The sequence below is a fragment of the Malaclemys terrapin genome, chromosome 9, assembly GCF_027887155.1.
Source record: "Malaclemys terrapin pileata isolate rMalTer1 chromosome 9, rMalTer1.hap1, whole genome shotgun sequence".
NCBI lineage: Eukaryota > Metazoa > Chordata > Testudines > Emydidae > Malaclemys > Malaclemys terrapin.
The window spans coordinates 58,350,592-58,374,448 of record NC_071513.1 but is presented as its reverse complement, the minus strand read 5'-3'; the positions used below and the strand labels follow the sequence as shown (position 1 = coordinate 58,374,448).

The 23,857-nt window shown below is 43.5% G+C and overlaps 2 protein-coding genes across 8 annotated transcripts in view; one reads left to right on the top strand and one right to left on the bottom strand.

The window, feature by feature from the left end:
- Nucleotides 1-7,484, bottom strand: part of UGGT1 (UDP-glucose glycoprotein glucosyltransferase 1) — a 91,587-nt gene extending 84,103 nt beyond the window's left edge. Inside the window, exon 1 of one of the 3 annotated variants that reach the window (XM_054039217.1) lies at nucleotides 7,170-7,484. Coding sequence is in view for 1 of the 3 variants with exons in the window: in XM_054039216.1 (XP_053895191.1) it covers nucleotides 5,034-5,262 (229 nt within the window). In the remaining 2 variants the exon portion in view is untranslated. Of the gene's footprint in view, nucleotides 1-5,033; nucleotides 5,263-7,169 lie in introns of those variants that run through there. The other 2 variants (XM_054039216.1, XM_054039218.1) reach the window with 2 other exon arrangements.
- A 69-nt stretch (nucleotides 7,485-7,553) lies between these two features.
- Nucleotides 7,554-23,857, top strand: part of SAP130 (Sin3A associated protein 130) — a 33,471-nt gene continuing 17,167 nt past the window's right edge. The window contains exons 1-10 of one of the 5 annotated variants that reach the window (XM_054039222.1): nucleotides 7,554-7,749; nucleotides 8,818-8,935; nucleotides 11,341-11,576; nucleotides 12,580-12,738; nucleotides 14,459-14,570; nucleotides 20,766-20,890; nucleotides 21,702-21,826; nucleotides 22,640-22,790; nucleotides 23,222-23,312; nucleotides 23,597-23,701. In XM_054039222.1, coding sequence (XP_053895197.1) covers nucleotides 8,824-8,935; nucleotides 11,341-11,576; nucleotides 12,580-12,738; nucleotides 14,459-14,570; nucleotides 20,766-20,890; nucleotides 21,702-21,826; nucleotides 22,640-22,790; nucleotides 23,222-23,312; nucleotides 23,597-23,701 — 1,216 coding nt within the window. In that variant the 5' untranslated portion in view covers nucleotides 7,554-7,749; nucleotides 8,818-8,823. Of the gene's footprint in view, nucleotides 7,750-8,817; nucleotides 8,936-10,453; nucleotides 10,566-11,340; nucleotides 11,577-12,579; nucleotides 12,739-14,458; nucleotides 14,571-20,765; nucleotides 20,891-21,701; nucleotides 21,827-22,639; nucleotides 22,791-23,221; nucleotides 23,313-23,596; nucleotides 23,702-23,857 lie in introns of those variants that run through there. The other 4 variants (XM_054039223.1, XM_054039219.1, XM_054039220.1 and 1 more) reach the window with 4 other exon arrangements.

The following is a 23,857-nucleotide window of genomic DNA, read 5'->3' as shown; positions in this document are numbered from 1 at the left end:
CACAACTGGACATAGTATTCCAGTAATTGTCACACCAGTGCCAAATACAAACTCAACTTAATCTCCCCACCCTACTCAAGATTCCTGTTTATGCATCCAAGGACTGCATTAGCCCTTCTGGCTATAGTGTCTCACTGGAGGATCATGGTGGATATTCAGCTGAACACAGACTCCAAGTCTTTTCAGAGTCTCTATTTCCCAGGATAGAGTCCCCGATCCTGTGAGTCAGAGCTACATTCTTTGTTCCTAGATGTATACATTTACATTTGGTCATATTAAAATGCATTGACTGTTTGCAGCGAGAATACCAAGAGATCCAGAATGCTCTGACCTGTCCTCTTCATTATTTGCCACTCCCACCCACATCTGTGTAATCTACAAACTTCATCAGTGATATGTATGTTCTCCATGAGCTAGAAGAAATGTCAAATAGCATAGGGCCAAGTAATGATCCCTACTGGACCCCACTAGCTACACACCTGCTTCATGATGATTCCCATTTACAATTACATTGGGAGACCTATCAGCCAGTTTTTAATCCATTTATTGTGTACCATGTTTTGTATGCCAAGTAAAATGTCTTATGGGAGTCTAGGTGTATTACATAAACATTACCTTTATCAACCAGTTGAAATCTCATCAAATGCACAAAAAATAGCTTGATAGGCTCTATCTTCCATAAACCCACACTGATTGGTATTAATTACATGACTCAAAGAATTAGAGGGTGGGTCATATATCAGCTCTACATTTTTGCTGCCAGAGACCCCTCACATACAGTGTGCCCTAAAAAAGGCATACTACAAACTAGTCCAATTTAAATCACGTGTAAGACTAAGTTCCTGACTATCTATGGTGATTAAAAATCCTATACCCATTTCATAACTGTAGAGATTTATTGCTAGTGGCCTGACCAAAGTCAGACTCTAGGGTGAGGGGAGCCAGATAAGATTACATAGAAGGCCCTGTAGGTTCAGTTGGATTCAGTGGGTCCCTTCACTCAGGGATACTCTTTCCAAGGAGTCAAGAGCCCTCAATTCTCTCTAGAGGCTGGCTTAAGGATGAGGGCCCTATGGACAAATAAAGTGGGGACCCTAATGGAAGGCCATGCTATAGTTTACAAGACATGTGCCATGGAAATGATGCCATTATATCCTCTTCTGCCCCATCCATTCACCATGTTGCAGCTAATGTTAACTTTCTTTTCCAGGATGACTGAGCCTCACCCCAAGTCTGAGGAATGAGACAAAGAATTTGAGAAGTTCAAACTCCTTGGCCTCATTTACTAAATGTGACATGGGGCCACCCTAACTCTGCTTACATCTTGGCTCTCACTCCTCTCCTCCTTTTGCAAAATTTAATAACTCTGGGTACATAACACTCCACCCACCTCTCAATGCCATTTCTGCATCTTTTTCATGCTGCTGTCTGCCAGTAACAGCTTTCCTTTTCCACTATGCCAAACGAGCTCACTCTGCTCCTTTAAAGTCACTTTTTTCCAGCTAACATTCCACAAATAACTACCCTCCCTCTGCTCTTTCTTCAGTATGTGATCCTTAACTTTGGTTAAGTTAAAAGAAATAAACCCTTAGAATAAATGTGTCCTGCTCAACTGCATAATCACTATATGTTGCCCCTGGGAAGTAGCCAAGTTGGCAGCATGTGAGATTGCTGCAGCACTTCACTCTGGGCTTTCTCCTCCCACACTGTAACAGTCAACATTGTTGTCTAACCCCCTACTTCCATGGACTTTAACAGAAGCTGAGAATGCTCAATGTCTCACATGATGGGCCCTTCCTATCCCAAACTACTGCATATCGTTGCAGTGTACTGTTTAACAGATCTCATTCCAGTGATGACTGTGTGGAAACAATGCTTAAAATCTCATTCAGGTCAACTCCTCCTTCCAAAGTCAATTTTAGTTCTGTGAAGTTTATTGTGTGGGAATCTTTTGTGTAGAACCTTGTCTTTTAAGGTTTCATTAACTGCACATGTACAATAAACAATCTCATGCCATTTGTTTTTTGGTCAGGTAGAGGCCTGCCCTCATTTCCTTGAAATAAACCTCCCTATCCCTCAAAGATGGGGCAGACCTCTTATTATAGTTTTGATATGTAACAGAAAAATGAACTATGTCCTGTCTAGTGAATATGTTGGCACAGCAGGAGACAATCTGTCATGGACAAAACAACCCCTGCTGTGGAGATGCAGTACATGGCTAATCATAATTAAGACAATGCATGGACTATTCTGGACAATGGCTGACAGCAGAACTCCTAGAAAACTAATCTAGTCAGAAACATGAGGGGTGGCCTGAGAACGATGAAGGGGTTGAGCTCCATGAATATGGTAACAGCATGAATGACTGAGACATACAGATCTTGTCATGGTCTCTGTGAAATAACTGAAAGGAGAATAGGCTGACCTCAGACCCTAAAGTAGGTGTTTGTTTCATTTTAAAATCTTCTTACTCTACTCTTTTCTCTAATGCATAAATAGATTGTTTTTAATAAAGCTACTGAACTGTACTGGAAATTCAGCTTCCTCCTTAAAGAAAGACGCAAGCAGATACCCCATACCCAAGCGTCCTGTCAAGTTAGAGGTCTGTGAACCTATGCACTATACTCTGGAATCTGTCTAGAAATCAAATCACAGGATTACACTCCAGGGAAAGGCTAATAGCCCCTCCCCCTGGGCAGCAACTTAAAGACCAAAAGAAGGAACAGAGATATTTATTTAGAATTAATAACTAATAAAAGACTTGTCAATGTTTTAGGGTTCCCATAATCTTGAATAATACAAATTAAGTCTCAGCAGCATTTAAATTAATTCAGCAAGAGCTCAACCTGCCCCTTGCAAAGACTCCTTTCCACACCTTCACATAGGAAGCACAACCTCAATCTTCTCCAAAAAACACACCAAACAGATGTCTTTTGAAGCATGGCCTGAAGGTCACCAAATTCCAACTATTTTGGACTAAGGATCTTTGATGTTATAGGCCTATATAGGACCCAGTTTGGGAAACCTTTATTAATGTGAATAAGCACATTAGTAAAATGGGCTGTTATTTATAGTCTGATTTAGAATCTGTGGGAATGAAAAACAATATATACAAGTCAAATACAAACTGGGTGGGAAGCAGAACCTGGCATGGGAGAGTTTGTTCCTGCGAAATCCACATTCTTGCGCATGGACCTGGCAGGATGTCAGCAGGTGAACAGATTCTGGAGCTTAGATAGAACACATTGGGCTAATAACAGATATGCCATAGGCTGTTGGTGTTATGACCTACTCCTGAACACTCTGCAAGAATAGCAAAGGCTGGGAGATAGCTGCAAGAGGCATCCTATAGAAAGAACCAGGAGAAATTTACAGACACTGACACATGACAAAAGTTGCAAAATAAAAAGGGTATCCACATACAGGTGTGTCACAATCACTAATAGATACTGTTTAATTAAATATCATGTATTTGCTACTGTACACTTTCTCCATAACTTGTAGCTAAATTCCATGTATCCTGAGGCACAGCTGATGGGAAGAACAGGCTAGGAACCATCAGACTCCCTCATAACTGCTACTAAGCCTTCACAGTTAAGTCAGGACAACACAAACCCAGGTTTCTTTTCTGCATTGGACATCCATCATCACAGCCCCTCATTAAGTCCACTAGAAATGGAGATCTAGATATTCACTTTAGTGACTGTATTTGTGTAAGTTCCAAAAGCACTGGTGAGACCACAAACCTAATAAATAAGGTGTCTGACTAGAACCACTACTTTGAACACAAATTATTTGCTTTAACAGGATGGAGATCCCTTTTAACAAATAACCTAGCACTTTTGAGCTCTAGATCCTAAAGAACTTTACAAAAGTAAGTATATCTCCATTTTATAGATATTAAAACAGAGATTAAGTGACTTGTGTAAAGTCACACAATGAGCTACTGACAGTGTTGGAATTAGGTCTGAGTCCTAGTCTAGTACCCAAATTTGTTTCCACATAGTGCATTTTAAAATCAAATATAAATGAAGCATGCTCCTCCTGTAAATCATATTTCTTCATTAATAATAAATGGGGAGATTTTCATACAGAAAGAGGAGGGAGATGCCTAACTCCAATTTACTTTCATTTGGAGTTATATTGCTCAACTCCCCAGTGTGCCTTTAAAAATCTCCCCCAAATTGTTTCAAATATGTGAATAAAAAACAGGACAGCATTAGCATGGTTTGGAAAATAATATATTGCCCTGGAAGCTAAAACCTGTAACCACGTTAACAGTGTCACTGTACAAGACTGTCATTACAAGAAAGCATGCTCGTTAGTCCACGTATCGTAACAGTAGCATCAAGGGCTGTTGAGGTGCATAGCTGCTCCCTCCCATAATGTGTTTTCTACACTATTGGGAATTTGTTCAAACAGAAATGAACTGTGATGTCATGCAATGTATGACTCACTACAACCCCCTGAGCCCTAAGCCACGCTAGTATCATGTAGCATTTCACATTCTGTATATGCAAACAGTCACGGCTTGCACAGGTAATACTCTCCCATTACAGCACAGTCCTTGTGCCAGACTCTTTGCTGGCCAGCCCCACTGATGCCAAGCTGAACACCAGCAAGCACAACAGATGGCAAATGACACAGAAGATGGTCAGCGGGAACCTGCGAGGTGTGAACCAGGGCAAAGCCCGGCCCGTCTGCCTGGGCAAAGCCTGTCCCCACAACACCAGTCCACGCAGAAGGGCTGCAGGGACACAAGAGCTGTGACCTGTCAGACATCATGCTTCACCAGAGACCTGCCCTGCCTCAGGTCTCCCTCCCGCGACAAACCTGGATCCCCTCTCCACCCCCCACGGAAACAGCAGGCTCCCCCTGTTCATCACCCCAGCCCCCAGAGAGAAGGAGCTGCCCCGTATGGCCAGCGACAGCCTGAGGGACACGGTCCGGCCGGCTCTGTGGGCGCCGAGGGGCCGCTTGGCCCAGTGCGTGACCCGCACTTCAGTGGAGGGGGCGCGCGCTGCCTAAAGCACCTGCTGTGCGAACGTCCCGAAACCACGAGCTCCTGCGGTTATTGCACCTGTGAGCGGCCGCCACGCTCCCTTCCGGCTCCAGCCGCCGCCGCTCCTCCGGGCAGGTTCCTTCCGGGCAGCCTGATTCTGCTTCCGCTTCCGCCCTGAGGCCGGACACGTGGAGGACCGGCTGCCATAGAGAGGAAGAAAGCAGCGCCAGGGAGCGGCTAGAGCGTCGCCCGACAGCCATCTTGAACGTGACCAAGGGGAGGCGATTGTTTTAGGTAATTTACTGCTGGTCCTCCCAGTCTGAGAGCCAGCGAGAGCACGGGAGTTGACACCACGAGGGAGGGAAGGAAGCAGCCTAGGAATGTTCAAGAAAACTACTCCGTTGGGGAGAGACACGTTACACTCTGCCTGGAAATGCCTCCCACCCCAAAATGAGGGGGGCTTTCCCCTCCCACTTATTAAGTCAGCTCAGCCCCCTCAGTTCTGCTGCCCTGTGATCCGCACTGTTGGAGCTGTCTAGTTTAGGTGCCCAGTTTTAGACCCCTATAGTACAGCACAGCCTGCTTTGCTGAGGTGTGCCCCTCACAACTGCATGGAAACTTCATGGGAGCCCCCGTTGCACAGCATTTCTGAATATCGGGCAATAGGTGTCTAAAGGTGGGCACTGAAGTTAATATTCCTGAAAGTTTGCTCCTAGGTGGAAATTTAAACCCACATCATTGTGCAGCCTCAGAGCTCAGGGTGGGGGGAGGGGGTTAATGGCATCAGGGTGTTTGTGTAACAGCAAAACTAGGTGTGGGATTATAGAGCTCTTGAGATCTGTGTTACTATGTATTCCTATAATAATGGAAAAATTGCTTATTGGTATTTGGAGCAGAGGATGTTTTGCACCAAGCCAAGGAAATCAGAACTGTGCCTTTAAAAATCAAATACAAATGAACTGTGCTCTTCCTCAAAAAGAAGAACAGGAGTACTTGTGGCACCTTAGAGACTAACAAATTTATTAGAGCATAAGCTTTCGTGGACTACAGCCCACTTCTTCCTGTAAATCCTATTTATTCATTAATTAATAATAAATGGGGAGATTTTCAAACAAAGAGGAGGGAAGATGGTAGATCCCAGAAATTGAAGAGTTTTTTAGTGTTTTTCAGATGCATTAGCAGAAACACAAGGCCAGAAAGGATATTATCCAGGCCCAGATGGAAGTGAGCTGGACTGTATGCAGGTGAAAGCCAATAACAAGGCTGAACAGCCACCCAAGCAGACTTTGCAACAGAACAGGCTAAAGCTCAGATCAAATACACCAGAGTAACAGAAGTCTTGAAGAGCAGCCACACAGGATATATTGGGCCCCAATGCCGATGTTACTGTCCAGGCTGTTATTGCTGAGGACTCAGAAGCTATCCAGCAAATAGTGGATAGCAAGGACCCAAAATCCACCCGGCCTGATAGAGGCTCAGCAGTTTAGGGGAAAAACCCAAACCCAACAATTAACATCCTCAGTAGCACCACCACCAAATTGGTGGTAGAAGTGCCTATGTTGTCACTAAAATATATTCTAAGTAATCACCACTCTGCAGGACCAGAGACCTTCCCACCACAGGAGCAGCCACCTCTGCCCCTCAAAACCCCAGATTGGTTCCCATCCCAATCTCTAAAAAAACAAACCATTTAAGCACCTTCAAAGTGCCCCCCCAACCTTCCAGACACTCCTCCACTACCCCAACATTCCCATATTACTAGGCTGAGACTCAGGAGACCTGGGTTCTATTCCTGGCTCTGCCACTGGCCTGCTGAGTGACCTTGGGCAAGTCACTTCATCTCTATATCTCAATTTCCTCATCTGTAAAATGGGCATAAGAACATTGACCACTTTGAGGTGTGCTAATGGAAAGAGCTAAGGTCCTCTTATTTATTATCCACATCCTCATTTCCTCCAAACCCAACCTAACAAGCTCCCATTCCCACAGCCTTCCCCTATACACGCTATTGCAAGGTAATTCAAATTTTCTGAGTCCGAAAGGGTTTGTATAGTAGAATTAGGGATTATGCAGAGGTGATTGTTTTATTGAAATGCTATTTTGTTTATATCAAACTTTACAAGTGTTAATAAGGATATGAAAAATAACTGTTTGAGCAGCCGCTTACAGCTTGGTACCTGCCCGGCAAAATAAGAGCTCGCTTCAGGTATGAGGCTATATCCCCTGTGCCAGCTAAGGAGATCTCGTCCACTTAGGGGAACCCGGGCGAACCACCGCACAGGCTCGAACTGAAGGCCAAAACCCCAGCGCCAGGCACACGTCTGCAACGCTCAAGAAGGCTCAGCGATACAGGAAGCCTGTCTCACGGCTCTCTCCACTCCCACGAACGCACATCTCGCGAGATCGCCTCAGTACTACCCTGGATCCAAATTATATTTCCATCCGGCCCATCGTCGCCACTGTCTTGGCCAATCACTGCGCAAAAGCAGGCCCCGCATTCTAGCAGGCCGCTCTCTGCGGCTCCTCGGTTTGAACTACTTTTCCCAGAAGCCCCTTCGACGGCGCCGTCTCAGCCTATCCCTGCGCAGACTGGGCGTGACCACGCCGCTGTGGGCGGGACCAACCGGAGCCAATCAGGTGGAGGGTGGCTGCGGCGGTGGAAGGAGAGCTTGGGTCTGAGCATCGGTGTCAGCGGGAGAAACGGATCCGCGCGCGGCTCCGAGGCCCCACCGCGCGCGGGGCAGCAGGTAGGCCAGCTCAGGGACAACTCCGTTCGCGGCTCGGCCGAGCGGCCGAAAAGGGGTTTCGGAGCCGGACTCCAGGCGACCGGAGCGGACCCGGCGGGAGAGGATCGCGGGAGGCTGAAAGGAGGACAGGGGACCTGGCTGTTGTTTCTCGGGGGCCAAGAGCGGTTTCCCCCGGGGCAGTTAGCGGGGGGAGTTACCCCCGTTTGTTTCAAGCTGCCCTGCGGCGGCAAAGGCTTGTTAGTGGTCGCTGCGCTTTATTGCTTGTGAACATCCGGGCTTTGCGCGTCCCTCACAGCAATGGGGGCGGAATCTGGCGTGGAGACTTGCTCCCTATTGGTCCGTAGGTTCTTATCCTATTGGCTAGCTCTCTCGTGAGGTCATCAGTAGAACGGGCTTCTGATTGGTTGAGGGCACTAGCCTTGATCTGCGTTTAATTGGTTCGTGGCCCAGTGTGACCCTGGATTGACGCAGGACTAGTGAAGACGTCTGCTCTAATCCATCCAATCAGCGGAGGCCCGAGTAGCCGGTTTATGGGGGGTCCCTGGTGTGATGGCTCCCCGGCCCTGGGCGCAGGGCTGGTCCCCGCTGCAGGCCGGAGGGTGCCTGGGGACTCCCCCTCTCAGAGCTGGGGGCTGGGTTAAGCAGATGTTCCGAGCTGCTGCCGCACAGCCACGGGGTCACACTTGCTGTGCTGCTGTGTATAGAGCGCTGCCCACGTTCCCCGGGTACTGCCCCTTTGAGAAACATCCCAAATCTGGTCTCTCTCAGCCACATCCCAACTGAACTCCGCGCTGCTGGGGATCAGACTGTGGAAGTGTCGGGCACCGCTGTCCGGCTTCCATTCCCAAGCGAGAATGTGTCTGCTTTCAAACCAGATTTATTCATTCATTTATTTATTTATTTATTTATTTTAATTCATGGTCCTTCTATGGGGCCGTGTTACAAATTGTCACCTCAGACCCTGGATGACCTGGGAGGGATCAAATCTCATCCATGTCAGCTCTAGCATTGGCCATTGAACATATTGCTAAGATTATGTTGCTTTAAAATATTCTTCACGTTGTGCAGGTGGAAATGAGTTCTCAGCAGTTTTCCCGTTCTGGAGCCCCTCCTGCAGGACTAGGACAAGCTCCACCCCCAATTTCCACCAGTGGATCTACAGGGTTGATAAACCCAACAACTACAGGTAAGACAGCTATTGGAGTTTCATTCTTTCTACCCAGCAGCTTTATTCCGAGGAATTTTGAGACAATTTTCTGTATGGTCTGCAAATTTTATTGAGATGATTGTGGATATTTAAACACATCACGGACAGACATAACTCAAACTTTGATATAATTGGGTACATTAATTTGAAGAATTGTAAGAAGCTCTTCTTCCACACCTCACATGTCATACTGGATCAGTCTGGGCTGGGAATGTGCAAGTTGCCGTAGGAAAACAATAGAGGGTCCTGTGGCACCTTTAAGACTAACAGAAGTATTGGGAGCATAAGCTTTCGTGGGTAAGAACCTCACTTCTTCAGATGCAAGTAATAGAAATTTCCAGAGGCAGGTATAAATCAGTATGGAGATAAGGAGGTTAGTTCAATCAGGGAGGGTGAGGTGCTCTGCTAGCAGTTGAGGTGTGAACACCAACGGAGGAGAAACTGCTTCTGTAGTTGGATAGCCATTCGCAGTCTTTGTTTAATCCTGATCTGATGGTGTCAAATTTGCAAATGAACTGGAGCTCAGCAGTTTCTCTTTGGAGTCTGGTCCTGAAGTTTTTTTGCTATAAGATGGCTACCTTTACATCTGCTATTGTGTGGCCAGGGAGGTTGAAGTGTTCTCCTACAGGTTTTTGTATATTGCCATTCCTGATATCTGACTTGTGTCCATTTATCCTCTTGCGTAGTGACTGTCCAGTTGGGCCAATGTACATAGCAGAGGGGCATTGCTGGCACATGATGGCATATATAACATTGGTGGACATGCAGGTGAATGAGCCGGTGATGTTGTAGCTGATCTGGTTAGGTCCTGTGATGGTGTTGCTGGTGTAGATATGTGGGCAGAGTTGGCATCGAGGTTTGTTGCATGGGTTGGTTCCTGAGTTAGAGTTGTTATGCTGCGGTGTGTGGGTTGTCACCAGCAACCTCCCTGGCCACACAATAGCAGATGTAAAGGTAGCCATCTTATAGCAAAAAAACTTCAGGACCAGACTCCAAAGAGAAACTGCTGAGCTCCAGTTCATTTGCAAATTTGACACCATCAGAGCTGTTGCTTTTTACAGATTCAGACTAACACGGCTACCCCTCTGATACTAGGAAAACAATGTTAGCAAAAACATTTTGACCACAAGCTGCTGTTTAGAAATTATCTAAAAAGTAAATTCTAGTTGGTGTAGGACATACTAGTTGGGCCCTCTGTTGGGGAGGGGAAAACTGCAAAGAAATCACAGGTAGGTGGGAACTATAGGGAGCGGCTTCAGCGCAAACCACACAGAAGTATACATGGACCATGATCACCTATAAATAGAACTGTATGGGTTAGCTGATGTATTAACGGGACACTGTCAGTGGATTTAAAAAAAAAAAACAATCGATTTGTCAGTGTTCCTTTAATTTGCTAAATGAGACTATATGTCTGATAGTTTTCAAACCCATTTTAGAAATACCTGTTACTGTTTCATTATCTCCATAACTTTTGACTGGTGTTTGATGTCTTAGGTCCCAATTCTGCAATGAGGTCTGTGCTACCAGATGCCTGCCCCGACCTGGAGCTCATTGCAGGATCAGGGCCTGAGTAGTGAGAGTTACCACATTACTGATGCCTCCAGCAGTAAGTCAATCTGATCTTATAGAGTAAGATGGAAGGAAGTATGTTTTTAGTATTCAAATGCATAATTATGGTAGGAGATTCTGAGAGTTGTACAGTAAGTATAAAACAAATTCTACATAGGTTTTGATTGCCTAATAATAACTAGTGTTTAAATATAGTTTACAGCTGAGCTTCCTGTGCTCTTATGAATTTATGAGATGGAAATAAGACAGAAATTCCAATTTTAGTCTAATTATCACTGTCATTGTGGCAGCTTTGTGCTTTGATTGTTGTAGTTTTTTGCTTTTACACTTTATTCCTATTTTTAATTAGATTAAGTGGTTGGACAATCTTGCATTTAGTGAAGTCTTTAATAAAAAATTTAATTGAATCCATGCCTTAGTCATTTGCCTGATGGTCTCGATCAGCTTATTTTGTTAATTTAAATTTAATTATTCACTTTAAAGAGAGGTTACAGTTAGAGGTTTATTTTAAGAAGGATGATTGTGCCTTGTGAGTGACTTGGGTTAGACCATGATGTGTGGGGATAATCCTTAGGGCTCTAAGAGGAATGCAGAGCACGCTTTGCAGGAGGATTGATGACATTCTGGAGACGTTGGTTTTTCGAGCAGGTTTTTCATACCAGGAGCAGTAAATGTCTCTTGTTCAGGAGGTTTTAAACAAACTGCTTTTGTATGTATGTATTCGGCACTCCATTTCTGGGCTTGTGGACAAGCGTGCATACTTCTTACCCATTTTTATCATCTTCTTTATAGTTCCTTTTTTCTTTCCTCAGCAGTGAGCGATGAATCTAATCGAGAGTCAGAAGTTGCTCCCAGAGAGCACATGGGTCCTGGTGGCTCTCTACAGTCTCGTGAAGAGAAACAGGAACCAGTTGTTGTTCGGCCATACCCACAGGTTCAGATGTTGACACACCATACAGTCCAATCGGGTACTGCGGTTACAGTGACAGCTCCGCCAGCACATCTGACTCCAGCAGTGCCACTTTCCTTTTCAGAGGGACTTATGAAGGTAACAAGGTGGCGCATGACTGAGTTGATAATGAAAATAAGCCACTAAAGGATTTAATACTTTCCCAGTTCGATCAAACACCTCTAGGCTAATTTCAGTTTTATTTCATTTACCTTCTTTTGACTAAAATGTTCTTTTCTATAAATTGCTTTATTTATTTATTGAGCTCTTTTCTGTGCTCTTCTTCTGTGAATATGTGCCTCTTCGGTGTGATGCCCCTACTCCAGATGGCAGGTTGGGAACCTTGCAGCCCTTAGGCAGCACTTTGTGGCTTTTCCACTTCCTTTATTTCTTAGATTAAGGATGGTCTAAATCAATTTTACAGCACTCCATTCATTCCTGGAAGAGGGAGGAAAGAATGTCAATGAGATACTCACTTGTGCATATAAATAGAGCATTAAAATGAAGTTATGGAGACTCATGCACAAACTAGGCAATTCCTACAGCTGGGCAGAATCCTTTTTGTGAGGATGGGGTTAAGAAGACACAAGAAGGAGACCTTTGTAAGGGATGGTTGTAACTTGAGCAAATGGTTGATTACGGCCATTTTCTCTTTTTTCCCACCTAAGCCTTAACTAAACATGATCTAAGATCTAATTGGCAGAAGAGGACTTGTGCAGAAAATCTAAAGACTAAGAAGGGAAGAGAAAAGGGAGATTAAAGTTTTTTTAAAAAGTAAATGAGGATACTAATGTCTTTCTTGTTTGGCTTTTTGTCTGTATTTCTGATGTTTGTTTGGTCTGTAGTATCTAGACACTCTGGGAGATATGATTGGGGGGTCTGTTGTGCTAAGTAATGTCTACAATGAGACCCCGCCCTAGCCAAAAGAGTTTTTTTCCTTCCAGTTTCTTTCAGCTGAAAGGGACCCATGCTTCTTCCCTTCCCGCCAAAACACACACATCCTGTTAGCACTATTGATGCAAACCTCACCAGGCTGTGATTTTTGAGGAGAGATCTCTACTTCCTTGTATTGAATTGTTACTATTTTTCTTGTTTCTTGCAGCCTCCTACGAAGCCCACCATGCCCAGCCGGCCCATTGCTCCTGCTCCACCCTCTACAATGCCAGCTCCCACCAAGGTTCCTGGGCAGGTTACTGTAACCATGGAAAACAATATCCCACAAGCCTCAGCTATTCCTGTGGCAACAATCAGTGGACAACAGGTTTCCTTTTCCCCTACCTTGCTATTTACTAAAGTGGGATGTTGGTTGAAAGTTCCTCTGTCCAGAAACCATCAGTAGAGCAGGGAGATCTTGAGAAGGGGGTGAACTAGTCCATCATTTCTCCTCAAAGTATTAGTAACCACCAAGAGAGTGTGGAGATGGGAGCAGACATCCCCACCAATGTATAAGAAAAATGCAGCTGAGTAGGGAGATGAAGCAAGGGCCATAGGGCCTCACCCTGTTAAAACCCTAGGCAAGAGGTGGGCAACCTGCAGCCCATCAGGGCAATCCACTGGCAGGCTGCCAGTTTGTTTACATTTGCATGGTTGCCCACAGCTCCCAGTGGCCGCAGTTCGCTGTTCCCGGCCAATGGGAGCTGCAAGAAGCAGCAGCCAGTATGTCCCTGTGGCCCACACCACTTCCCACAGCTCCCATTGGCCGGGAACAGTGAACTGCAGCCACTGGGAGCTGCAGGCGGCTGTGCAAATGTAAACAAACTGGCGGCCTGCCAGTGGATTACCCTGATAGGCCGCAGGTTGCCCACCACTGCCCTAGGCAGATGACGGTTGCATCTCCGTTGGTCCATCTGATAAGCTGGGGCCAGATACATCTGAAGAAATCTGATTTAGGCTCATTCTTCAGAACAAAGCACGATCCCTTCTTCAAAGGTGACGCTATCATTTTACTCTTTTAGAAAGCTACTAGTTTTAGTTTTGAGACGCCATTTGACAGAACATATAAGGTGGTAGCATACTGACCCGCAAGCAGACTGAAATAATGAGCATTTTCTTAAACTCTCCCAGTGCTGCTGCTCTACCAACAGACATGCTAGTGTAAATGGATGCTGTTTGTTTGTTTAATCACCTTGTTGTCTAGCTCTACTCAGAGCAAGTCCAGTTGATGTATTGGTAAGCAGCTGATTTACACTAGTTCTTCTTTTTGTAGCCCCACCAGTGCTGTCCCACACCAGACCAATAGCGGAGAACTTCTGAAAGCTCTGAGCGTAGGCAAGGCTTTGGTGTGAATGCCTGTCAAGGAGTTAACGCCAAAGCACGCTCCTGATTCTTGCATTTCAAAGCTCGTTTGCCAAAAACAATACTCAGCTCTAGCAAGTGAAATACCATTAGGTTAACATAATGTAACATAAGTGTGAGACCTACTAAATTTTATTTGTAATTGGTTAGCCAATACTGTTCATGAATTTTTAGAGTAGGTGTTTCTACCTACTAGGGATTCACACCAATTATTGCTTTTTAAGTGACGTTCCTAAATATGCCTGGAAAGGCAGTTATAAGTGAAATATGAGGAGTTAATTTAATATGTTGCAGTTCTTCCCAGTCTCCCATATTTCTACTAATTCTGCTGAATGGTTTGATATGAACTGTCTAAAGAGATCACTGGATACAGAAATGCCACCTGCCCAATTGAAATGGGACAGTGACTTGGAGGGAAAGAGAAATTGGTAACTGACACAAACTTGCCTGAGTAGATATGTGTTTGAGAGTTTCCATTGAAAATGCAAGGAGGCTGCAGCTTCATCCTGCAGAAATGTTCATTTGTAATCCCTCTGCATACTGGTGTATTTCCACAAAACTGTTAAATGTGGTTTGTTGCTGCCTTTGACGTTTTAACGTGGGCAATTACCTGCGAATGTGATCTTTCTCTCTGGGCAACATTTTTCATGGAATCCTCTTTTTTTTTTTTTTTTTTTTTTCTGCAGGGACATGCCAGTAACTTGCACCATATCATGGCAACAAATGTTCAGATGTCTATTATCCGAAGTAGTGCTCCTGGCCCCCCTTTACACATTGGAGCTTCTCACTTACCCCGAGGTGAAGTCAACACGAGCTGTAAAAATGTCTCGTTTTCTCACTTGCTCAGGAAGGCTGCATCTACACTAGTTTCTTTTTTCCCTTAAAATTTCCCACTATTGTTAATGCGGGTATCACTCCAGCGGTAAGAATGCTAGTGTAGACAGGGCTTCAGGGAGCTGCTGGCATTTTAGGTGTTATGTTTTCTGAAACTGCCTAGTGCAGGTGTACGTGATGGTGCCAGCACCATCTTCTAGTTCAGTGGTCTCCAAAGTGGGGTGCGCAAGACGATCCCTTGGGGGGGAGGGCGTGGGAGGAGGAGTGCCACCGGAGGGAGGGGGAAGAAGGGGCCGGCCGGAGGAGAGAGGGAGGGAGCAAGCAGGGAAGTTGCCCCCCCAGCAGGCAGAGCCACACGGAACGCAGGGGCTTTAGGGGCTGCTGGGCCCTGGGCTAAGAGGGCCCCGGGGCCCTGGCCTGCAGCTCCAAAGGCCCTTTTGGAATGCAGCCCTAAGTCCTCTGGCCCGTGGCACTGCTTCTCTCCGGCCGCTGGCTGCACGGCTGCCCTTGCTACTCCACGGGCCGGAGGACTCAAGGCCGCATTCCGAAAGGGGCTTTAGAGCTGCAGGCCGGGGCCCCCTTAGCCCAGGGCCCTGCAGCCCCTAAAGCACCTGCGTTCCGGGTGGCCCTGTGGGGGTGGGGGGGGCAGCTCCCAGAATCGTGGCCATGGGGGCTGTGCCGCGCTGCGCAGAGCCACCTGCACATCCCCTGCACCAAACAGGAGCTGCCCCAGGTAAGTGCTCTGCACCTCCTGCCTTCCCCAGCCTGATCCTCCTCCCGCACCCCCACCCTGAGCGCCCTCCCGCACCCTAACTCCCTCCCAGACCGCGCACCCCCACCCTGAGCCCCCCTCCCACACCTTAACCCTAATCCAGACCTTCAAATCACTGTATCACGAAAAGTTAAACCAAGATTTTCAGAAATAATGAAGCATATTCAATCACATTGCTCTCACTAAAAAATATTATTATTAATATTATTAATATTATTATTATTGTGAGATCAAAAAGGTTTTTTGTACCATTAAATAAAATACAATAAAAATTGTAAAATTATTTCACCTTTATCTCATCCTTTTTTAATTTAATTTTTTTGTATGTTTTATAATGTACATAATATATTAGGATAGTAGTACATGTATATAATTTATACATAAATAAATATACATATATTGGGGGTGCATGCTCAAAAAATTTTTACTGATAGGGGTGCGCGATCAAAAAAGTTTGGAGACCACTGTTCTAGTTGAACACTGTGCTGGCAAAACAGTGGGGTACTTTAGAAAACATGGCCTAGTTTAGGTAAGTCTATTGTGCAAAATGTCACAGCTTACTCATTGCTCGCTCCTGATTGCTTACTATGCCTTGTAGTCTGTCTCCTATCCATCCACCACAATATCATTCCTATTCTGTAGTAAGGTGTATTACTGTATCGAGTGGTGCACATTCAGACTTGTGTCTGAGATAACTTTGTTCTAGCTGTGTAGGCTTTTGTCTCTTCTCCCATGATTTTGGCTGTTGTGGTTTCAGCTTCTCTTTCTGTAGCTTGTAAAGCAGAACATCAGTCACTTTAAGAGGAGATCAGCTAGCATGATTGCTGTTTGAGGGATAATTTAAGTCTGTCAGGCTTCTGATAGCAGGCTTATCTTTAAGGTCTATGAATTGGGCTTCCAGTCTTAGGTTAAAATCAGATTGATACAAAAAAAAAACACCTACCAAATTTTTGTTTCCATGTCCCTGTCCTCTGTACTTGCATGGAGAATTGGTATGTTTAGATCACAATATTATGCAGTTGCTCAAGAAAGAAATCTAAAACTTTTAAGCTAATTTTAAAAAAAATATTGCTCTGTACTCTTAATAGTGATTTTTGTTCACAAACAGGTCTAAAGCTCTAAAGAGCATGATCTCTGGGCGTCCTGCACTTTCAGTGATCCTTTATTTGTGCATGCAATATGTTGTATGTGCAAAACTGTACTTCACCAAAGTATTTGGGAAAGAGTGTATAGCTGTATTTGCAGTCTTTTGCAGCCCATATGGAAGAATTTGCATGTACCCATTTTTGTCATTGTTTTTTGAGCATTTAATTTGTGTCTATTTGAGCCTTTTGGGGAACCCACTTTAACATAAATGGCTCTTCGTATTTTCACTTAATACTTATTTTATTTTCAGTCTGTTTCCAACATCTTGTTCATATTTTCTTCCTGTTAAATTACTCACTCTAGGTAATACTGAGTGAAACCTGCAGAAATTGTATGTTTCCCATCAAATTAGACTGCATACTATTTGGAGTGAAGTATTATGTTTGTGATCCTCTCGCAAACACAAACAGTTGATTTTTCTATGAGCTAAAATTGCTGTTGAAATGCTTGATGTTTTGGGTGATAAAATTGTTTTTCTGATTCTAGTTTTCACACTGTAGATGTGTGATCATTTTGGCACAGCAAACAGTAGATAGATTACTGAACTAATACCATGCATTTTGCTGTGGTGTTTTAAAAAATAGCTTCCATTTATTGTGCATCCATCTTTCCTCTGTACTTCAGCAGATGCAGATAGATTAACAAAATTGCTAGATCACTTTTTACACATACATCTAATATGCAAGCTATTTCAGTTACTCCTACTCACTTATTTCAGTAGTTTGCAATTGAAAAAGATCAGATTTATGAAATAACATTATTAAATGTAAGAAGTTGGAAAAGGTCCAACAAAGCAGATTAGGATTTTTTGGCCTTTATTGCTAATTCAAAAAAAAAACTTCTCTATCCCTTGAGTATCGTTATTCTTAGCCCTAATTTTGAAGTTGCATCCTTAGAATGAAATCTAGAAGTATAAAATAAGAACATAGGAATGGCCATAGTGGCTCAGACCAGTGGTCAATCTAGCCCAGTATCCTGTTTTCCGACAGTGGCTGGTGCCAGATGCTCTAGAACAGGGCAATTATCAAGTGATCCATTCCCTGTCATCTAGACCCAGCTTCTGGCAGTCAGAGGCTTGGGCACACCCAGAGCATGGAGTTGCATCCCTGACCATCTTGGCTAATAGCCATTGTTGGACATGTCCTCCATGAACTTATCTCATTCTTTTTTTAAATCAGTCTTTGTTTTGGCCTTCACAGCATCCCCAGCAATGAGTTCCACAGATTGGCTGTGTGTTATGTGAAGAAATACTTCCTTGTATTTGTTTAAACCTGCTGCCTATTAATTTAATTGGCCCACCCTTGGTTCTCATGTTATATGAAGAAGTAAAAACACTTTCTTTTTTACTTTCTCCACACCATTAATGATTTTATAGACCTCTAAGTTGTCTCTTTTCTAAGATGAACAATCCCAGAGTTTTTAATCTCCCCTCCCTTGGAAGCTATTCCATACCTCTGATCATTTTTGTTGCCCTTCTCTATACTTTTTCCAATTCTAACTTATCTTTTTTGAGATTAGGCAACCAGAACTGCATACAGTATTCAAGGTGTGAGCGTACTATGGATTTATATAGTGGTATTATTATATTTTCTGTCTCGTTATCTCTGTTTCCTAATGTTTCCTAACATCCTGTTAGCTTTTTTGACTGCTGCTGTATATTGAGCAAATGTTTTCAGAGAACTATCCACAATGACTCCAAGATCTCTTTCTTGAGTCATAACAGCTGATTTAGACCCCATTGTTTTGTGTGTATAGTTGGGATTATGTTTTCCAGTGTGCATTATTGTGGATTTATTTGCATTGAATTTCGTCTGCCATTTTGTTGCCCACTCACCCAGTTTTGTGAGATCCCTTTGTAACTCTTAGAGATCAGCTGTGGACTTTACTATCTTGAGTAATTTTATATCGTCTGCAAACTTTGCCACTTCACTGTTTACTCCTTTCTCCAGATCATTTATGAATATGTTGAACAGCACAGGTTCCAGTACAAATCCTTGGGGAATTCTGCCTTTTACCTCTCTCCACTGTGAAAACTGACCATTTATTCCTATCCTTCGTTTCCTGTCTTTTAACCAGTTACAGATCCATGCGAGGACCTTCACTCTTATCCCATGTCTGCTTACTTTGCTTAAGAGCCTTTGGTGAGGAACCTTGTCAAAGGCTTTCTGAAAGTCCAAGTATATTCTATCCATTGGATCACTCTTGTCCACATGTTTGTTGACCCTGTCCCCCCAAATAATTCTAATAGATGGTAGGCATGATTTCCCTTCACAAAAGATGGGTTGACTCTTCCTTAACAAATTGTGTTCATCTACATGTCTGCTAATTCTGTTCTTTACTATAGCTTCAACCAATTTGCCTGGTACTGAAATTTCACTCACCAGCCTGTAATTGCCAGGATTGTCTCTGGAGCCTTTTTTTTTTTTTTTTTTTTTAATTGGCATTACATTAGCTATCGTCCAGTCATCTGGTACAGAGGCTGATTTAATCAGTAGGTTACATACCACAATTAGTAGTTCTGCAATTTCATATCTGAGTTCCTTCAGAACTCTTGGGTGAATACCATCTGGTCCTGGTGACTTATTACTTCTTAATGTATCAATTTGTTATTCCAAAACCTCCTCTATTGACTCCTCCATCTGGGACAGTTCTCAGATTCATCACCTAAAAAAAAGGGCTCAGGTGTGGGAATCTCCCTTGCATCCTCTGCAGTGAAAACCGATGCAAGGAATTCATTTAGCTTCTCCTCAATGGCCTTGTCTTCCTTGTGTCCTTTTTTTTTTTTTTTAGCACTTCAATTGTCCAGTGGCCCCACTGATTGTTTGGCATGTTTCCTGCTTCTGATGTACTTGGGGAAAAAAATTTTGCTGTTAGTTTTTGTGTTTTCTAGACTGCTAGTTGCTTTTCAAATTCCTTTTCAGCCTGCCTAACTGGACATTTTCATTTTGCTTGCCAGAGTTTATACTGCTTTCTATTTTCTTCAGTATGATTTGACATCAAATTTTTAAAGGATATCTTTTTGTCTCTAACCGCCTCTTTTACTCTGTTTAGCCATGGTGACTTTTTTCCCTCTCCTCTTACTGTTTTTTTTTTTTTTATTTGGGGTATACATATAGTTTGAATCTCTGTTGTGGTGTTTTTAAAGTTTCCATGCAGCTTACAAGCATGACTGTTTGTTTGTAACTCTTCCTTTTATTTCTGTTTAACTAGCTTTCTCATATTTGTGTAGTTACCCTTTTTGAAGTTAAATGCTACTGAGGTGGGGTTCTTTGGTGTGTCGTCGTCCCCTCAGGGATATTAAATTAAATTTATATTATGGTCGCTATTACTGAGCGGTTCAGTTATAATCACTTCTCGTCACTTAGGTCAAAATCAAGAATTGCCTCTCCCCTTGTGGGTTCCAGAACTAGCTCTTCCAAGAAGCAGTCATCAATGGTTTCTAGAAATTGTATCTCTGTATCTTGTTGTGAGGTGACATGTACCCAGTCAGTATAGGGATAGTTGAAATTCCCCGTTATTTTTGAGTTTTCTGTTTTTATAGCCTTTCTAATCTCCCTGAGCATTTCACAATCACTGTCATCATCATGTTCAGGTGGTCAGTAGTGTATTCTTAGTGCTATGCTCTTACTATTCAAGCATGCAATTTTTATCCATAGAGTTTCTATGGTACAGTATGATTCGTTTAACATTTTTACTATATTTGACTCTGTGCTTTCTTTCACAAGTAGTGCCCTCCCCCAGAAGCACAACCTACGCTGTCTTTCCTGTATATTTTATACACTGGGTATTACCGTGTCCTATTGATTATCATTGTTTCACCAATTTTTTGTGATGCCTGTTAAATCAATATTCTCATTTAATACCAGGCACTCAAGTTCACCCATCTTAGTATTTAAACTTCTAGCATCTGTATACAAGCACTTACAAAATTTGTCAATATTTAGTTGTCTGCCTTCAAGTGATGTAAATGATGGGACTTTTTTTCATTTGACTGTTTCTCTTCAGTTCCTATTTGTAGTTTATCAATTTCTGTCCTCTCTTCTTTACTAGGCTATAGAGACTCCCCTTTAATAAATCCAATAAGGGATGTCTCTGTTCGAACCATCTGCTCCTCCGCACCTGTCATCTTTCTCCCAGTCCTTAGTTTAAAAACTCCTCTACAACCTTCTTAATTTTACATGCCTCTCTGTATATTGGCAGATATATATGTTTTGCAATAACACACGTGATTTGTTCCTTAGGTGCGGCAGCAGCTGCTGTGATGTCCAGCTCTAAAGTAACCACAGTTCTGAGGCCAGCTTCACAGTTGCCAAATGCAGCTACAGCTCAGCCAGCTGTTCAGCACATCATTCATCAACCAATCCAGGCAAGCGGCAATCATGCTGTATTGCAGACACACTATTACTGTTCATTCAAAGATCTTCCTGACTTTTAGGGGGAATCCACCCAGAACATAACATTAGCATCCTTTATTTACTGGGCTGTTGGCATTGGCAGCATCATGTAGAAAGCTTTACAGGCTTTTTTGTAGGCTAACTATGAGCTGGTGATTACAGACCTTTAAACTGTCTACAAACAGATTAAACTCTGGAGAAGTCCTCATTCTGAATATGCTTGAAAACTTCATTTAAGTCCAAAAAGGCCTGGCTTGAGTTTGTGCTGTTACTTTATACTCAAACTTTAAATCAGTTTGATGGGGGTAATATAAAACTAAATACTGGACCAGGAAATATATATATTTAAAATGAGATGGTGAGGGGATGCGTGCTCATGTGGATGTCTGATTCCACATAATGTTGTGCATATTTTTATAGTTATGTCCAAATGTAACCTCGTTTGCATAACTGTCTATAGTATAGATTATGTTTGGTAGTCATGAATGGAATTCATCAAAATAAAAAACATATTTTCTAATGGCATATGGAAGCGCTGAACCATTGGAACAGTTTCTGTACATATCTGATCTTTTAACTGCTTTTGATCATCAACTACCTCTGATGCTTCTGCTCTGAAAACCAGACCAGAACTTCACAAAAGAGTTTTATAGACTGGGAACATCTCCACGTGCCAGTATTTTATACTGAGATCTAGGAAATTTGGCTTTATCAAAGTATTTTCCAGCTACTTTCTCAATTGCATCACTGTGACTTACTTTTATTATTCTGTTGTCTTTACAGTCTCGTCCTCCTGTGACGACGTCAAGCACTATCCCTCCTGCTGTAATAGCAACAGTCTCCGCCACAAGAGCTCAGTCTCCAGTTATTACTACAACAGCAGCACATGCTACGGAATCAGCCCTGAGGTAAACACATAAGGAAAATGTCTTGAGGAGCCCCAAGATTCCTGACGTTCACATAGACAGCATGAAGGGGAGTAGAGAAGGCTGATACCCCTGTGAATGTCAGAAATACTATATAGGAGATTTCTCTGCTGAGGTCCAATTGATACAGCACATGAGTGTGTCAGTCAACATGGGTTCTTTCCTCTGCTCTGCCAGTGACTTGCTGTGTGACTTTAGGCACATCACTTAACCTTTGTCTGAGTGGGCTCATCTGTAAGACCAGGAAAATAATGCTTATCCATTTGTGTGAAATGCTTGCAGCTCTGTGAAGGAAAAACACTGTAAATGCTAAATATTGTTTTCTGTTCCCAGAGAGAAAAACAGCTAAACGGGAACTTGACCAATTTGTTTCCCAAGGAATTGGGTTTACTGGCCTGCCATGACAGCACCTGGCTAATTCAGTCCCATCCTCTTCTAGCAGAAGTTTCTGTAGAAAATGGCATATGAGTGTTGGAATATTCAAAATATCTCGGGGTGAGGGGAGGGGTAGAAATTGAAATTAGCTTGTTTTGCTCATGTTGGTATCTCTAGATACTGAGGACTCTGTTTGTTCCCACCTGTGGAAGACACAGAATAAGAATTATACAGCAGGCACTTCTGCAAATTCTGTCACTGTGTTAACATGGATTCAATAGTAGTGTAGCCCTCAAAGAGAAGACAAATGGAGTCTGATGTCTCTACTTGCCAGTATGGGGGGAGCCAGTAATCCTTGTTTCACTGTCTGGATACTAAATAAAGATTAGTTCTCTGAACGTCCCTTCTTTCTTTTCCCAGTCGGCCCACTCTGTCTATCCAGCAGCACCCACCTTCCGCAGCTATTAATATTCAGCGCCCTGCGCAGCCACGGGACACGGCAACTCGGATCACGCTGCCATCTCACCCAGCCATAGGAACACCAAAACAGCAACTCCACAACATGGCTCAGGTAAATCCCATGAGATGAGATCAGTGTAGTTTCTTCCACAGTTCAGGCTGTGAGAAAGTTGTGATTTTTTTGGGGGGGTCAAAAGTTATGGACACAGTTGTTCACCTTTGTGGTTTTGGTGTGGTCAGTGCAAGTGGTGTATGGGCAAGGGGCAGGTGTGTCTGTGGGCGGTCAGCTGTTGGGGGGGGGAGTGTGTGTGTCGGGAGAAAATCATGACCCACAATTATTTTTTACAGCCTTATCCCATATTTTTTTCTTACTTTGAACCACAACATCTTGATGACCCAGAGTAAGTGATGAACAGGGTTCAAAGTTAGGCTAGAAACCTGGTGTCCTGTTCTCTTAGGAATAGCTGCAATATGATTTTAAAGCAAATAAAAAGTAAAATGTATCTGTAAATTTCTCTTCATGTGAAACTTTCTTTTCTCTAGAAAACCATTTTTAGTACTGGTACTCCAGTGGCGGCAGCAACAGTGGCACCCATTTTGGCAACCAATACTATTGCCTCAGCAACCACGGCTGGTGAGTATTCACAGCTCAGTAGTGGGACCATCACGTCTCCATGATGTTGAGAGGTGACAAAGGGTGGCAGAACATCTTCGTTCTGCAAACAGTCATCAGAGATCCTGTCCCTAGTTAGGATGTGAACTGTTTTTGTTGGGGGCGGGGGGGAGTATGGGGGACAGGGAATGCTTGGATAGAAAATTCCTGGTGCTTGTTCTCTAGTTCTCTCTGTGTGTTTAGGATATGGATATTAGGGTGATGTAGCTGTATAGAAATCTCTAGTGTCACTTTCTGTCTTTCAGGTTCTGTGTCTCATACCCAAGCTCCTACAAGTACAATTGTCACCATGACAATGCCCTCCCACTCTTCCCATGCCACTGCTGTGACCACCTCAAATATCCCAGTTGGTGAGTGATTTCAGCTTCTGATGGAATGGGTGTAATTCAGCTGACATCTCTTTACACATACATCCAGGATGGTCTGGGGCATCTATGTATTACTAGCACATTAACAAGAGAAATAACAAAAACATCAATCCCAAGTTGGGAGAGACAAACAAGTAG